Here is a 16,932-nt window from a genome sequence, read left to right as displayed (position 1 = left end):
TTTTTAACATAAAAATACATCTATTAAAAACACTCAGACACCATGAATCAGAAGTAAACAAGAACTTGTCCTGGAGAGGTAGAAAGCCAAGAGTCATACAAAGACCTCTCCAAAAAATCTCAAGGCAAGATATTACACTGAATAAATGTAATGATTGAATTAAAGCTAGAATATCTAAAAAAAAAAATTGTCATTCCAGTTATCCAACAGTCACCACTGTACTTGATAAGTAGGTCCACAAATAGACCCTCCTAAACAAGCATTGAAAATTCAAAGTCTTAGGTGAATGCTGAGATACAATTTAATAAATAGACCTACGAGTCATTTGTTGATACTAAAGACCGTTGAAAGATATCATGCCAAAGGATAAACCAAAGTATTGAGATGACAGTGAATATCTGCTTCAAAGTTGTTGGGCGTTTTCACTTTGAATCAATGCTGCCCACCTCATGGAGGCGCTGGAGGTAAGAGCGTGTTTTGGGAAAATTCCCACTTTCATAAATTGCTTGTTTTTTGGGGATTTATTTTTGTCTGGTGGATACATTTTGGGTTTTGTGGATAGACTACGTATATTTTTCTTGCTTTTATTATGAAGGACTAATTATCTCTTTTCCGGTGAAACCCTGTGAAGCTTCATTAATGTTTCCGGGGCGGGGCCACTGCAAAATAGGCCACGCCCCTACCAGTTCAGCCCACTGAGACATTCAAGTACCACCAGAAAAGTAGTAGTATCAGATTTATGTTCAAATAAAAACAAATACCGTTACCAAAATATCGAGTCATTTTAACAAACAGCACCATCAGGTATATGAAATGAAATAAACACATTACAGATGACAATAATTATTTTAAAGAGATGATCATGTTCAGTTTGTTGAATTGCAAAAATATACATTTTGAAGTACTTAATTTTGATATGCCAATTCATACGTGACATTAGATACATACACATCCTCACATTTGTCTTTGTCATACTGGTACAAACAAAACCGTATTCCGTATAAACAACTAAAAGTTAAAGTTTACGTTACCAATTTTGAATCTCTGAATGTAGCGCAGCTAGTACGAACACCATTTACAATAACTTTCACCTAATCCATATTTATGATTCACATTTCTTTCCACTTTCGTATTCATGATGAGACAGACATTATTGTCATGTTCCTCATCTCAAAGGCACATGTGTTTCAATCCATGAGTAAAACCCAGTAAACTGGATCTTCAGCGTGCCACGTTACTGTCCGATTTTAAATATCACCCTTTTACAAATATTCAGCCGACTTTAATTTCTCCTTCAGTTTTAATGGAAGAAAAAACATCTGTCATTGTGTACTTTAATTCAACTCTGCAGTAGCTTCCTTTGTTGTCTCACTGTTTCACAGCACTCTGTCCCTTTTGTGATAAAAAGAAAATAACCTGCTGTCACTGTTCATTGGGTGTCAGTGAATGCATCACTGGAGGTTCTGCAGGTCTTGTCCCAGTGTTCATGAGATGCCAGCTGGTGGATACAGAAAAAACAACAACAACAACACCATCCTGACGAAATTAATGCAAGTTTGCAAGGTAGTTTGATGTTTTGTTTTAACGTGACACACTTGTTGCATGGTAGGAGTGTTATAGGCGAGTTGTGCACAAGATCTCAAGCGCAGTGGTCTGGTCTTTAGTTATTTTCCCATCATCCCTTGGAGGAGGCGTGGAGGCCCGTGGCCACCTGAAGCTGCAAACCAGATGAAGGAAAGCTGTGTCAGTACGGCTGAAATTAACCCACATTTGTTTTCATCTTTGTTTTCTTCGCCTGTTTTGTTTCACATTGCTTTTTTTTTTTTTTTAAATTTATAAAATAAGCTGAATGTTTTGGTACTTTTTTTTTTAACAGATTTAATAAATACATTTTTCCTTTGTAAATGGGTGCTTCCTCTGTGCTCAGATCTGTGCGTGGTTTCACTCACCACTGTGTGAGCGGCATCTGCTGGATGGTGTCGGGCAGCGGCCGTCTGAAGGTCTCTGGCAGGAAGGCGCAGAGGAGAACGCTGAGAAGCGTCAGAGAACCCACAACGATCCACGGCAGGAGCTCGTAGACCACAGCTGGAGACCAAACCAGACCACATTAGTGAGTTTATTCTTCCACTAAAGGAACTAAAGGGTCAGTTCAGTAGCTCTAAAGAAGGACAAGAAGATTTTGTTCTGGGAACCTTTAATAGACAGAACTGATATCGGCAATACTGTGATCACAACGAATAGTTTGCTTCTCTGCAGACCAACACAAAATGAATGAAAACAATGGAAATGAAGAACTTTCAAACATGGATAAACTGCTCAGTTAAATGCATTGCGCAAGTTGTGATTCACTTATTAACATTATTCACAGTAGAAGTCTGAAGTCAGAGGTCTCACCCAGCTGCAGCAGGTAGGGGGAGATAGCTGACCCCACTCTGGAGAACATGGCGCAGGACGACATAGCTGTGTTCCTGATGACGGTGGGAGACAGCTCTCCGGTGTACATGTACAACACCCCGGTGCCAGCCAGCACGCCGAACTTGCCCAGCAGCACCAGGGACAGGGTGAGGGCTGGTTGACCTGCAGGGAGCAGAGGGGGAGAAAACAAAGCATTTTGAAGCACTGCTGAACGACCGGCACGCGGCTGACCGTTCCCTGAACTGCTGTCGCAAACATTTACTGTCCAATCACAGCTTAGCAGCTGTAACTAAGCGTGGCAGGCCTGTCAAGCTGTGGACTTCTCAACATGCAGAGGCTGTCTGTAATAGACAAAAAAAAAAAAAAAACTATTTGTACATTAAGGGTATTTTTTAGGACAGCGTCTAATTTTTTAAGGCTTTTTGAACCACATGAACTGCAAACACATTTGAACCACATAACAACTGGAGCCCGGCCAAAGCTGCTGCGCATATAATTAGCTAACTTCATTAGTTTGTGTGGCTTCAGGTTATCCCTGCTGAGGACACAAGCATCCTCTGTGTGGGAGCAGATGCTTTCCTAAAAGTTTCATGTGCTTTGATTTTCTAAGAGCTAATGTCCAGAAACGTTTACTGGGTTCCTCCAAAACCCAGAAACTAAAGAAAATGACACATCAAAAGTGGAACTCTTTCAAATTCCTTGTGTATGTCCTCAAAAAAATTGACAAATACTGAGCTTTTGTCATCTGACCGTTGGTTGTACTTGCAATCTGCTGTGCTGCAAATGCTTCAATCTTTTTCAACAAGAGTATTTAGAAGGAAATCAGGAAAAAAGGTGGTTCTGTTTTACATCCCACTGGTCTTTACTCACTGTACAGAGTGATCTGGATGAGGAGCAGCGCCAGCGCACCCAGCAGACAGAAGCCGATAAATGAGAGGCGGCGAGGAAGGCTGCGTGCGGCCAACCAGCCGACCACGTACGCCGGGAGCTCAACGGCCGACAGCAGGAAGTGGTTCAGGAAGGGGTTGCCATAGAGACTCGACAAATTGAATGACAATCCGAAGTAGCTGATACTCATAGAAAACCTGCAAACAACGAGAGAGAGAGAGAAAAAAAGGCCTGCTGATGAATTGGCCATTTTTAAAGGAGGTATAAAGCAAGTTTGTCCTGAAGGTGGTGCTCACGGGCTCAGTAGCAACTAAAGAGTTCATCCTCTGGAGAGCATGATGTCAGAGGAAAGGTCGGGGGTCACCAGAGTCATTAGGATCAATCTCCACAGTAAACGTTATGAAAATGGACCGCTAGTTGTATCTGTGCCGTCCTCTGGATGGACGAACCTGTCGCTGAAAACGAGAACAATTCTTGTGCTGTATAAAAGTGTTTAAACTCACCAGATGAGCCACAGCATGAGTGTGATGCGTCGAATGTTTGTGGTCTTCAGCAGGTCCAGGAAGCTGAGGGACTCGGCCTTCTGGCTTTCAGCTTTTTCAACCTGCGGATAGAGAAAAACGTCAGTCCTCCGTCGTTCACTGTGTGGAACGAGGCTGAGCTCACAGAGGCTCTTACACTGGCTGAGAGGAAGATGACGGGTGGCGCGTCCACTCGGTTCTCCAGAGCTGCTGACCTCAGCACGAAGTCCGCTTCCTGCAAACGGCCGCGAGACAACAGCCAGCGAGGAGACTCCGGGACCAGCCTGGTGGGGATCCAGACACAGATTATGTTCCATCCATCACAATAATTAACAAGAAGTCGACTCAGGCCAGAACGGATTTAAACACCCTGCTGAAAATCTATACAAATGTTAAAGCAGAAGGTTGTTAAGTTGCACTTTAAACATGCAGTGGTCCTGTGTTATGATAGTGTAAGTTATCTCGGTGGCAATTATTATAGCTTTTATCTTAACATTTGCAAGGTGCAGCATATAGATGGATACAGCAAATATTAACCCATGAATTCGACGTCCCTGCCGGACAGCTTCGCATGTTTTTAGCAGAGCTTTTTGATTATAAATGAAAGAAGTACTTTTCTTTTATCTGTCTGAAAATGCGTTTCGTTTACTTTGTTTGTAGAACCCTGAAATACAAATAAGTTTTATTCGGACAAATTCCTGACCAACTGGACCGTCTTTCATCCTGTCCTTCAAGTCTGATCATTAAAAAGTCCCCCTGCAAACTAATCAAATGAGATGCAGAAAAATCGCGATAGCCTACTGAGGTCGTCTCACCACCAGAGGGAGATGAAGGCGAGGCCGGGCACGGCCATGATCAGTGACAGGTGTCTCCAGGTTCTGACCAGGTAGGCGGTGCTCGGCAGAAGCATCATAGCAAAGACGTAAACAAAAGGCAAGCACAGGTTGGAGAAGAGGAGTCTGCTCCAACCTGTCAGGATCTCTGAACCTGTGGAGGAAACGCTGCATTTAAATGAAGTCAGGCAATTAAACAATAATACATCAGGATACAAAAAAAAAAAAGTATCCTGAAGGACCTTTTTTCTGCTTTACTGCTCAAGAGTAAAATAATGCTGGTTTCGTAAGTGGAAATACATCAGCCATGACAGTGAAAGGTCAAGGTCATTTTGTTTTAAAGATGAATTGGGGGGAGGGGGGGTGTTTGTGTGGCCAAAAGGGGACAGAGCAGGTTGTAACTTCAAATGTGTCCTCACCGGTGTGTGGACATACTGAAGTTAACAAGTAGAATATGTAGTCGGGGGGAGAGGAGGGGACAGGTCAGAGGTCACAGTGTCCCGAGAATGAAAGAAAACACAAACCCATCACAAAAACAACGATGTAGCTGGAGATCTGTCCGAGGCCCAGCAGGAAGAACAGCACGGTGAAGACGGGCCACGACGGGGCGAAAGCCAGGGCGGTGCTGAAGACGCCCAGCATGGCGATGGAACCGAACAGAACCGGCTTCCTGCCGAACCTTCAGTGCAAAAAACAGGAGAGCAGTCGACATTAACGGCACCAAAGATCATATTATGTTCCTCTGCTCAGCCATCCAAAGCCGTCCGTCACGCTCTGCTGAATGTCTCTTCTTTGGACCGACACCTTCACCTCTTTGATCTGTTAGCTAAGACATGGTTTTGGTGAAACATTCAGACCATTCAACCAGATAATTCAAACAACACATTGATCTGAAAGAGAAAAGTACCGGTCAGACATCTGTCCAGAGATGAAACATCCACAGAGTCCTCCCAGGAAGTAGACGAGAGAGGTCAGAGGCTGTTTCCACTGGTCGCTGCACACCAGGTCAAACTGCAAAGACAAACGGACACATGGGGTTTTCAGCAGCAGACGTAAAAGGACAAACTAGAATAAAATACAGCAAGTACGGACACTGGAATACAAGGCAGACGTAGAAATGCAACCTGGAATAATATAACGAACGCACAACAACTTAAAACAGTGAAAAAGAGCCCAAAGTTGAACTTCTCCAGGTCACCGGAGGTTAAATACAGATGAGAAGCCTCTGAAAGATCAAAAGTTGAACTGTTGTGCAGCAGACGTCGACACAAAATAGATAACGAATGCAAGAAACCCAGTTCCAGTCATTTCCAGTTTCACAGCTTCCTGCAGGCCTCTGAGGCTGGTCAATGATTGGTGGCCCCTGAGAAAGGTCACAATCCCCTCTTCCCCCCTACACACACACACACACACACACACACACACACACACACACACACACACACACACACACACACACACACCTGATTTTACAGATGGGAGCTGTGACCACACTGTGTCTAAACTGTAACTGTAGTAAATTCCACATTAACAGTAAGAGTACCTCGGTGACCACAGTAGACTGGTAGTACTCGGTGCTGTAGGTCCATCCATCTTTACATCCCTCCTGCCTCAGGCTAGACAGCAGGACCTCTGGACCGGACCCCGGCCCAGACTGGTTCAGGGTCCGGTTTGGGCCGGGGTTGACTCCCAGCGCCGACAGGTTCTGCACCAGGTCCAGCTTGTACCGGCTACAGCTGCTCCTCTCCAGCTGCCCCGTCGCCTGCCGACCAGGAAACAACATCATGATTGTTTATTAACTGCAGCAGAGGGGAGGTGGACCAGAACAGTGCGGACTAGTTCTACCCGACATGACAGTCATAACTCAGGTCTACACCAGAGCTGAACATGGAAAACAGGACTTTTGAATAATGTACAGTTTTTAGTTTTCATATTGTGTTACATATATGTTGTATGGCATTATTCACCCACAATTTCAGATGTAAAAATAATGTTTACACACCACTAGTTATAGTTAGTTCTTCATTTAAGGATTCATATTTTTGATTCAAACATTTCATTAACATGTAAAGTATTTTCATTGAATTAAACTACCTATCAGAAGATGAAATAGTTTAAATGAGCTAACAAACACTGAAATGCTTCTTACACATTGATGCGTCATCTTAATTTAACACTAACAGTAGCCATAATAATACGTTTTAATACATGAATATGACTTGTGAAGGAACTCTGCAGGGACAGAGACCAGGAGCAGTGAGTGAGCTGGATCTCTTGTTGCAGATTTGGGTGAATTTGTTTCAGTGTGAAGTTTTCTCGAACTGATTCGAGTGCAGCTGAAAACAGTCGAAGTCAGAGGGAGGAATAAAGGTTTTTCATCACATTTTGACAAAACTAACAAACCAATTACACCCGTGTTTCCAAGAAACTGTTTGGCTTTGAAGAGGATTGGGAATCTTCTTGCATTTCATTGATGGATAATTTATTCCCCCGGAATTAAAATGCAATCCCTTTTTTCTTTTCTTTTTTTTAAACCATATTAATGACATGAGTGCTGAATACTGAGGCTGCAGTGAGCCGCCATAATAATTACAGACATTTTCAGGAGTTAATAGGAACTCATTATTTAACGAACTCTGTGTCTGCTTGTTTTAGATTGAGCCATGCGAGGGAGGAAGTTGTGTTACTGTGATGGAGAATAAAGTTCTTAGATGTTAAATCCTGACTTTTAAATTTACAAAATGATTGAATTAAATGAAAAATAATAAATGTGCCAGTATGTATTTTACTAGATTAATTTCTTAATTGCTTATGTATAATTTAATTTACTTAATTTGACGCTGTATTTAATCTAAGGTATAAGGATTTTTTTAAAAAAAGAAGAAATTATCAGTTATTTTTTTTAAGGATTTTAACTGATATTTTTGATCCTTTTGGGGATGTGAGCAATAATCGTTACGTCAAAACACTGATATGGTGAACATGTCAGCAGGTATGATGCAACATTATCGTTCATTTAGAGTCACGTTTCTCACCACCTCTCTTTTAGCTCCGTTTCTGATCTCTACCAACTCCCATGTGAAATATCTGTCTCTTTCGTAGATTAATGCTCCACTTTGTTCACCACCAACTGTGTCTGTCTGCTGTTTGGAGCTGAGCACGTAAAACGAAAGCGGCCTGCTGACAACAATGCAACGAGACAGGTGACGGAGGCGGGCGCAAAAAAGCTACAAAAAAAAAATAAATAAATAAAAAAAGCTAAAAGGAAACATCAAAATAGGGTAATAATTCATGGTTCATCGCTTCTAGAGACAATTTTCACATACATGTAGTCATGTGGTTGACTGTGAATGTAAAAACACCGATTATAGCGGCTTCATGTGTAAATCAAACAGCGAGTAAGGTGTGCAGTTAAGACATGAGAGAAATCAAAGGTTGAGATCATTTCCTTAAAAATAATGAATTTGTTGCTCAAAGACAAAGTGAAATAATATAAATGTCACGTGTTTGTTCAAGAAATGGCCTTCAGTCTCTCAGTGAATCATATTCTGAGTCAGTGAGTTTGATCCGATGTGGCTCCGGTTCTAACCTGTACTGGGATGCTGGCCTGGATCCAGTCCTGGCTCAGGTTGCTGTGGGCGGGGACGTAACAGTGATGGGGTGGACTGGCCAGCAGGAAGATGACGGACAGGATGTTGTATCCGGATGGAAAGGAGCAGAGACAGAGTACGAAGAAGACCCTCCTCTGGAACGGGCCCCACGTCCCCAGGAACGACACCGACTCCTCGTAATCCTGCATTTCACCGGACTCTGCTTCTACTCTGCTCTATTCCACTTTGATTTTATATTCTGTTGGACTCCGCCCTAATTTTTACTTACAGTCAGGACTTTATTTTTTACTGTATTATCATTGATGAAAATATGATGTTACAGTCAACAATATCTGTCTGAAAACTGCAAAAAGCTACTACTCTGCCAGAGTACTATTTGTACAATAGTGACAAAAAAATACCAACATATGCACAAATATGCTCTGTTACCTCAAGCCCTATAAGTACCAATGCAATTCTCCCTCCTATACGTACTATAAGTACAAATATGATGGCTGTCTGGATACAAATACTGTCCGTACTCCTGTGGTAATAGTGTCAGCTTCTCTCTGCAGGAGCTCTCTGCAGCCTCACACCTCCTTTAACCCCAGACAGGACAAAAGAACTCCACCTCTCCTCCTCCTCCTCCCCCTCTCGCCCTATTCCTCCTCGAATAAGTCAGACTTCATATGAATCTATATTTGTGGAATAAAATCCTCATGTTGGAAGAAACCGCACCTCAGATACAGAAAGAGAATAGATAATAATGAGGTTTAAGAAAGTGAAACTCTATCAGAGAGACATCAGAGGTCTTTGGTTTGACAAAAACAACAGTTGGGGTCTTTCTTAAAAAACAAAACACAACAAAAAACACAAGAAGACTAGAAAATGGGAAACAACCTGGTCTCGTGGATGAGCAGAACATCATTTGAAAACTGAAGAAAAACCTTTTTGTTACTGTACAGCAAGTCAGAAATAATGTTCAGGATGTAGATGGGCAGGTTTCACTGTTCGTGATCAACAGAGGAATTTATGGCCAGAACCTCTGAGGATTCAGAACAAAATACAAACTCACTGATAAGATTCAAAAACAGAAAGGCAGGTTGCAGTTTGCAAATACAATCCAAAGAGTCTTTCGATGTTAATAAAGAATAGAATAAAGCAATAAAGTTCAGTGGACTAAATGCAGAGAGACTGGCCATATTTTCTATTACCTCAGAGCAGGAGATGCTGGGCGTGCAGTAAATAATCAATCCAGTGAAAAGCTTCCTTTCCAGTCCAGTTCTAGCTCTGACTTACTCAGTACCAGTTTGATCCGGTCAGAGTGAATCAGTGTTTATCTTTCTCTTCTGGGATTTTGATGCTGCAAGTATTGACTACAGGAGGTAACAATACCAAAATAATATTGTTTTTTAAAACTCAATTTGACTTTCTTGGAGCTCATATTTTAAACTCAATCAGAATATTTACGTAGTAAACTACAAGCAAACAAAAGTCAACATAGGCTTCTTTTAAGAGCCGCTTGCATAGCCGAACATATTTAACTTATGTAACTTACAGTGTGTTAAGTAACATAATGTAAGCTACTTAAGGTTTTACTTATTTTAACCCAAATCACCATCTTTTCCTGAACCTGACCAAGTTGCTTTAGTTCCTTCACCTTTGAGGCAAACCATGACACACACGGTTTCCTCTCGTGGACCGATGGGTGTATTACAGTCTTTATGTTGTACTGGTTCAGATTCTCCCCTATGAAACACTGAGGGCTTCATATCGACTGCTTGCTGTATTAAATCTGAGAAAATAAACGTGTACTCCACCAGCATACTGATATCTGTTATTGTGGATTGTTTCACTGTCAGGAGTTATTGTATTTCGAAAATGCCCTGTGTTTTGGCACTGTTGAGTTTTACTGCCTGTCGTCCACAAACCCTTCACAAATTCATGAAAGTGAGGACAATCACCGTGACTCGGATCTGCTCCAAAAATATAATGGGTTCTTCCTCGGCCCGTGTTACACCCCTCCACCAGATTTCATAAAAATGAGGCCGGTAGCTTTTTTTTTTGCAATCCTGCTAACAATCAGACAAACAAACCGCCTCAAAAACACAAACTTCTTGGCAGAGGTAATAAAAAGAAATTACGCTTTGACATTTGTTTCTTGAAACATTTTCTGCATATTTTGAATGACTAGAAGAGGGAGTGGGGGCAAAGGGGGGATGAGAGCGAGCGGTTTCCCATCAGGACTCCGTGTTATCCACCCAAGGTCGAGTTTGCAACAAGCTTTCAACATATCGCTGTGGTTTGATGAAAGAGTTACTCTGTTCATCATAATATGTCGGGGAGTCAGTGCGCTTTACTGATGAAGAAAAAGTCAGACGTAGCTTCTGCGGCCGGTTGGACATTTTTAAAGCAGCTGTTTTAACGTCCGCTGCTCCTTCCCACATTTCATCCTGGACGCTGACCACTTGTTTCCGGGTACAGGGTCACATTCAGAATAAAATGTCTCAGTCTAGCGTCATTGTGGCCTCATGTTGAGGCAGGTGAATACAAATATCAGCACCTGTATGAGACTCACCGAGGTGTCGCGGTTGCTTTTCATGCACTTCGGTGTATTTTAGTATGATTCATCATCCGTGTACAACATTTGGAATCTCATGAGATTTGCAGACATTTTATATATCAGCACTGTGATCACTTTAAATCATTTAGGGTCATGTGAGTTTTACATGAGACGTGAGGTCACTGTACAATATTTCAAACAGCCTGATTCAGTTCTTTTTGGTTTGGTTTTTGGTTTATAAAAACTAAATAAAAGGGGCAATAGGTTGTACAGATGTTTTTAATGAAAACAAACAAAATAAAATTACAGAAGTAAAATAATAATAAGAGAAATATGACATAATCTCAACCTGACAAGTTTTGCATATCTGCATCATAATGATTAGCATCCTCATAAAAAAAACAAGCTCAGAGAATAAATACTGTACAAAGAGGATGAAGTCTCTCTGAAGCAGGAAGTGTTGCTTTTTAACACATCAAATTGCAGATGATCCAATTTAAACATTCAGATTTGGATGATTACCGGTTGATTGAATCTGAACTTGTGTGGAACCAGTTCCATCTTCAAATGTCAAAATCTGGATTTATTTTTTTTAAAACATTGTTCAATAAACATTTTTTACAATTTGGAAAAAGATAACATTAAAATTTGGTACAAATATCTGTCCGGTTAAACAACACTCAACCAACTTCTATGTTTTCAATATAACTATATCAGATGTGTTAACATGACGTCTGCCTGCTTCAGAGAGAAGCCCTGTGTGCAGTAGTTTGGGTGGATGGCTCCTTTAAACACTTAAATTATTTCACTGTTTGCATGGCATTTGGGTTCATGGAAAATGAGCTTTTATTTTGGAAGCTACGTGATTAAATCAGGTGGTCGACGTTCAGCACACACACCCACACACACCCACGCATACACACACACACACACACACACACACACACACACACACACACACACACACACACACACACACACACACACACAATCTCAGTTTAGTGCTTCATTCCAGTATTGCATCCTCAGTATCGAGCCTCCCAGGCCTCAGTATTGCTGATAAGGAAGCGGAGCGAATAGAAAAGCAGCAGCTAATCTGTACATTATTGCATCATGATGACATCATCGGACAGAGGAGGAAGTTCATGTGAACAGCTGAGAGCTTCATTTCTAACAAATCAAACAGCCTCAGTGGAGGTTCATCAGCATCATCAACACAGATTTGACACTTTGTCTTTCTTTTTTTTTTCTTTTTTACATATTACATGATGAGAGACAGAAGAGTTACCACACTGAGACCAAATACTGCATAGATAAACACACACAAACACACATGATGTCTTTTTGTTCATTACTGGAAGACTGAAATGCTTCAAGTTATTCAGGAGGAGGCAGAAAGACGGACAAGAAAATATGGACCACTGGAAACCATAGAAAATAAATGTTGTCATTATTGACGCTGATATCATATCATTAGTATTTCTAATCGGGGCTTGTAACTGTGCAGTCTGGTCCACATCGTGTTTCTTAACGTGTCTAAGAACTGCCATTGTTTTTATTGGCAACAATGAACAAAATGTTTACATGGAAACTTTGTATTTTATTCCTCAGATTGAAGCTTGAAGATGAATTACGTTTGTCCATTTCGTTTGTACATATTCTATCAGCAGTTTTAGATGTTTCATTATCCCACAATAATAGAACAACATGCGAAATTAAAATTCAGGTTTAAAGAAAGTGAATATTATTTACATGTAAAGAACAGGTCCATGTTATTATTCAAGTCAACTTTAATGCAGCACTCACATTCTCCTATGATCTCTTAAAAAGTTATTGGTCAGTGCAATCGTTCCTCTTGTCCATACCGGCTGTAAATAAAACGTAAACCTCTCCTTTAAGTCTCCAGCCAATCAGATTCAACACTGTTGTTACTTTGCCCAATCACACGCCTCGCTGTTTCAACCCAACCAATCAGATTTTGAGCGATGCTGCTTCGGTTCCTCAGATGATTCCTAATGAAGAGAGCAGGTGAATGCGCCTGAGGTAAATTGTACTGTGACATCGCATTACCTTACTCTGTGATGTCACAGTCCGACTAAAAGAGCTTTTTTTTTTTTTTTTTTTTCTTACAACTTCTCTTTAACTTTGTTTTCTAAAATTGTTTTCTATGGTTTTCAATGGTCCTGTGAAGCTTTTCACGACAGTCAAACAACCACCTGAAGAGTGAAAACTACAACTGCATGGGCTGACAGTAACGTTAGGAGCAGTTTGAGAATAACAGTCCCGCTAGCGCCCCCTAAAGGCTCCAGTGTTCATTACAGAATTAAAATATTGATGTTGAGCACAGACGTTTGTTTGTGACTCCGGGATCAGCAGGTGTGACAAAGTCGATTCAAAGGTCCCCCTTACTAGCTTTTTTCACATCTTTCAAACACATGACACGGCTGTCTTCAGTAAACAGCACTCGCTCAGGCTTCATCACATCACCTCAGCCTGCATGTGAGACCAAAGCAGACACTGTCAACTCAACATGGTACCTCCTGATAATTAACAAAACATGTTTTCTGTGGGGAGTCGAAAAGAGAATTCACTTCAGCAAAAACAAATTTTACCATTCGAGAAATTTGTGTCTACATCAGCAAAATAGCACCATATGATATCGTTTTCAGCCGTACGGCAATTCAAGAAGGGTTTAGTTTAAAATGGGTTCAAGTCATTAAAATAACAACACTGCCCACTCAGACTGACTCCTCCATGGCAACATCATGCCTTTAAATGACAGCTTTTGCTGAAAACTTCATGATGTGATGAACTCCTGCCAGAATAGATCGATAAAGACAAAAACACTAATCTATCGTAGTTAACCAGAAATCTCATCATTTTCTCTTTCTGTTTTCTTCATTTTCTTTTTCCCAGATGATCATTTTTCAGTATTCAGTAAATTCAGTTCTGATTTTGGTCAACATTGTGGCTTCTCATGGCTCATGACACACTTATGTTATAGTCTGTCAGGGTTTGGACGCTGGGATGTTTGATCACCGTTTGTCTCTACGCCCAGATGTCGACAGTCAACACGTAATGATGGGAAGAGATTTCAGCCTGCATGACACACTAATGGGCTCCTGTCATTAGTATATCCTGGGTAATAGGGACCGACTGGGACAGATGGAGCGCAAAGCAGCAGAACTACAACAAACACAGATAAACACCCCTCACAGCCATCTCCATGTGCACATAAAGCCTCTGAGTCGCAGCTGGAAACTCAGAATAAAAAAAAGTGGACCTTTGAGTTTAGATTCAAATGCCAAACTGCTCGATGGACCAAAACTCTTCAAGTAGTTGTTCAAAAGTAGATGAGATGCTTCTGGTAAATATTTACAACGTACACTGTAAAATAAAGTGGAGCACAAAAAAAGCAACCAGAGAATCGTTCGTGATAGACAACATTTTGTTTTCCTTGCGGAGAGTGAGTGAGCTTATCGAAGGAAAACGTTCTTTTGCTCTTGCAGGTTGTGAAAAGTTCCTGTTTAAAACGTTCCTCCGACAGAAAAGTTTCAGTAGAAGTTTTTGCTCAGATGCTTCAAACTTCAGACGGTTCAGTGAAAGCAGGAAGGTTGAACGAAACAAGTGTTCAGGACCGAAGGCTTTTCCTCACTGTAAAACCAGGAAGTAGCCACGTCCAGAGTCCAGAATGAGTCTGAAACAGGCAGCGGAGACATCAGGGACGACATCAGGGACAACATCAGGGACGACATCAGGGACGAGGGGGAGGTCATGTACTTCAGCTCCAAACATACGACAGCTTGATTCAGCAGGCGGCGACGATAAACAACAAGCTGTCCTTCTATTTATTAAGAGAAATGAATCTTTCTCTTTTGGGTTATTGTTTTGGGCTGTTGCCAAGTCTTATAAAAAATTATGTTAAGAGGAAGTTTATTTAGACTCCTATCACTGTGGCACCATAAAAACATCTTTCTCATAAATAATAATTATTTATTGTTTACTCCAACTTGGCAGGGCTGTAGCTACCATCTGTATTATTCTGGGGTTACATGCCATCAAAAGATGTTACTCTCTTCTTTTCTTTTTTTTAGTTCTTTTAAAGCTATTTTTTTTTTTTTTTTTTTTTTTTTTTTTTTTTTTTTGCCCAAACAGGTTAAAACTGGATTTGGCAAAAAAAAAACAAAAAAAACTAATATTCACAAATGAAATTACATTCCTGGCTGGCAGTGTGGAGAAACAACACAGAGAGCGTGGAGGGAGACGCTGACAGAAGACGCAACTGAAATATTAAATGCATGAAAAGGGAGGATTTCAGCTTTGTTTGTTGTTTAATTAGAAATATTTTCATGGCCGGTGAACTTTGTCTGGGCCACTTTTGATTTATGGTATGATTTTCATACTTTTGTCTAATTTACAAGAGTAATATTAACATTGTACTCAGAAACCCGCACCAGCAGTCAGAGGATCAGACAGACTGAAAACTGATTATCTAGACTACCTTAAGGCAACTTTAAGGACAGTTTTTGCGTTGTCTGATCTCACTCTGGCCCGGTGATGACGACAGAGATGCTTCACGTATTTATAAAAATTCGCGGTGTTTTCGTGTCCAAAGAGAACAACGTTGCACAGATTGTCTTTGAGCTGTTACGGACTGAATTTGGATGTTTTTTTGGAGGCAGAAATTAGCATTAGCGTAAATCTTAAAGGGGTCAAAACATGAAACTTTGAGCCATTTAACGGCTTCAGGTTTACGACTTTAACAGGAACCAAATGGTTTGGAGCTGAGATTCCCAGACAGTGAAAAAAGACAAATAAACACGCTGCTGGTTTTGGTCTTTTTGTCAGATTTGTTGACAGTAAGCAAAGTAGAGATATGAGATATTAGGAACATCTGAAGGAGGACACGAGGACAGCTGCAGTAACGTGTCGCTCATGACGGTCTGCTGAGTTTTCTGACATCTTGTTTGTGCTGGTTAGAAGTACCGCTCCTCCGACCTCCTGAGCGGGCTCTGGGTCCAGACTTTCATCTGCGCCTTTGTGTCTGGTTTCGTCTTCAGCATTAAAAACAGCAGATGACTGTTTTGGGAGCGGTTTCCTGGTTGTTTTCAGGCGGCCACATAAACGATGAGGTGTTTAGGGAACATTTTTGTTGAAAGAGTTCAAACTCGAAGTATTTCTTTGAAGCGGACTTTCTGTTTCGACTGATTCTGGTGCATCACGATTCATTTAAGACGAGAAATGAGCTGCATGTTTTTTTCAGACATTTTGAAGTCTCTGTGGCCACGTATTGCTTTCTTGACAATGTTGTTCCAGGATATCTTTCTGCATTAAAGAATTCCTGGTTTTCCGCCATTTGTGTCAACTTCTTCTTCAATTTGGGTTGACGTCAGTGGTTTATTTAAAGTAAGAGCTCCGCTTCCGGTGTGGAGTTGTCGGGTCGAAAGACGTCTGATCCAGACAGAAGAAGAGCCGGTTCTGTCCGCTCATGTCTCTTATTGAAGCCTCAGTTCGGTGAGGAGGCTGCAGGTTTGAATCCCTGCCGCCAGCATGGCAGAGTTGATGTCTCCTCTGCCCCCATGCAGCTCCAACAAACAGCAGGTCAGAGGTCAAAGGTTATTAGTTCGACTCCCCACTGCTGACATCAGTAGGGCGCGAAGAGAATCGATCCTTGGCTCGCTCTGATTGGTCCAGGAGCTGGACGCAGGAAGGAGGCGGTGAAGAGGGACGAGGTGGCCGGAGGGCGAGGATGGAGAGAGATGGTAGGGGGGAGGGAGGAGGTGGTGGTTGTGAGGAGGGGGGAGGAGGAAAGAGAGGAGGGAGGGAGGGAGATGGAGGGGGGGAGGGAGGAGGGCGGAGGAGCGAAGGGAGCGGAGAGGAAGGAGGGAGAGAGGGAGGACTTCACCAGCTCCTTCTGAGGAAACGAGGAGAGGAGAGGAGAGGAGAGGAGAGGAGAGGAGAGGAGAGGAGAGGAGAGGAGAAAAAAACAGGGTAGAATGAAAATAAATTAAAAATCAAATTGATAAATTCAGGAACATTGTTACAGTCTCCCGTTATTGATGTATATTAGTATTTATCTAAAGTAGTGATGTATTTATACATCAATACTTGTAAACTTGAAT

At 41.5% G+C, this 16,932-nt stretch overlaps 2 protein-coding genes across 4 annotated transcripts in view; both read right to left on the bottom strand.

Moving 5' to 3' along the window:
• Positions 1-770: 770 nt before the first annotated feature.
• LOC138200717 (solute carrier family 22 member 4-like) lies at positions 771-8,456 on the bottom strand. Its single transcript, XM_069153589.1, has 11 exons — positions 8,247-8,456; positions 6,201-6,419; positions 5,565-5,668; positions 5,182-5,336; positions 4,640-4,811; positions 3,982-4,108; positions 3,807-3,907; positions 3,286-3,500; positions 2,395-2,577; positions 1,950-2,085; positions 771-1,717 (listed from the first exon to the last, which is right to left on the bottom strand). Exons 1-11 carry the CDS (start codon positions 8,454-8,456, stop codon positions 1,615-1,617), a joined length of 1,725 nt encoding a protein of 574 aa, XP_069009690.1. The 3' UTR covers positions 771-1,614.
• A 2,615-nt stretch (positions 8,457-11,071) lies between these two features.
• znf385b (zinc finger protein 385B) overlaps positions 11,072-16,932 on the bottom strand; it is a 56,769-nt gene continuing 50,908 nt past the window's right edge. For 2 of the 3 annotated variants that reach the window (XM_069154331.1, XM_069154328.1), the window contains one exon: positions 11,072-16,724. In XM_069154331.1, coding sequence (XP_069010432.1) covers positions 16,455-16,724 — 270 coding nt within the window. In that variant the 3' untranslated portion in view covers positions 11,072-16,454. The remainder of the gene's footprint in view (positions 16,725-16,932) is intronic. The other variant, XM_069154330.1, reaches the window with a different exon arrangement.

This window comes from Embiotoca jacksoni, unplaced genomic scaffold, assembly GCF_022577435.1.
Source record: "Embiotoca jacksoni isolate LCO1_2020_lvr unplaced genomic scaffold, fEmbJac1.0.p SCAF_2, whole genome shotgun sequence".
In the NCBI taxonomy this organism is placed as follows: domain Eukaryota; kingdom Metazoa; phylum Chordata; class Actinopteri; family Embiotocidae; genus Embiotoca; species Embiotoca jacksoni.
The sequence above is the reverse complement of the archived record's forward strand: the minus strand, read 5'-3'. Positions and strand labels throughout refer to the sequence as shown.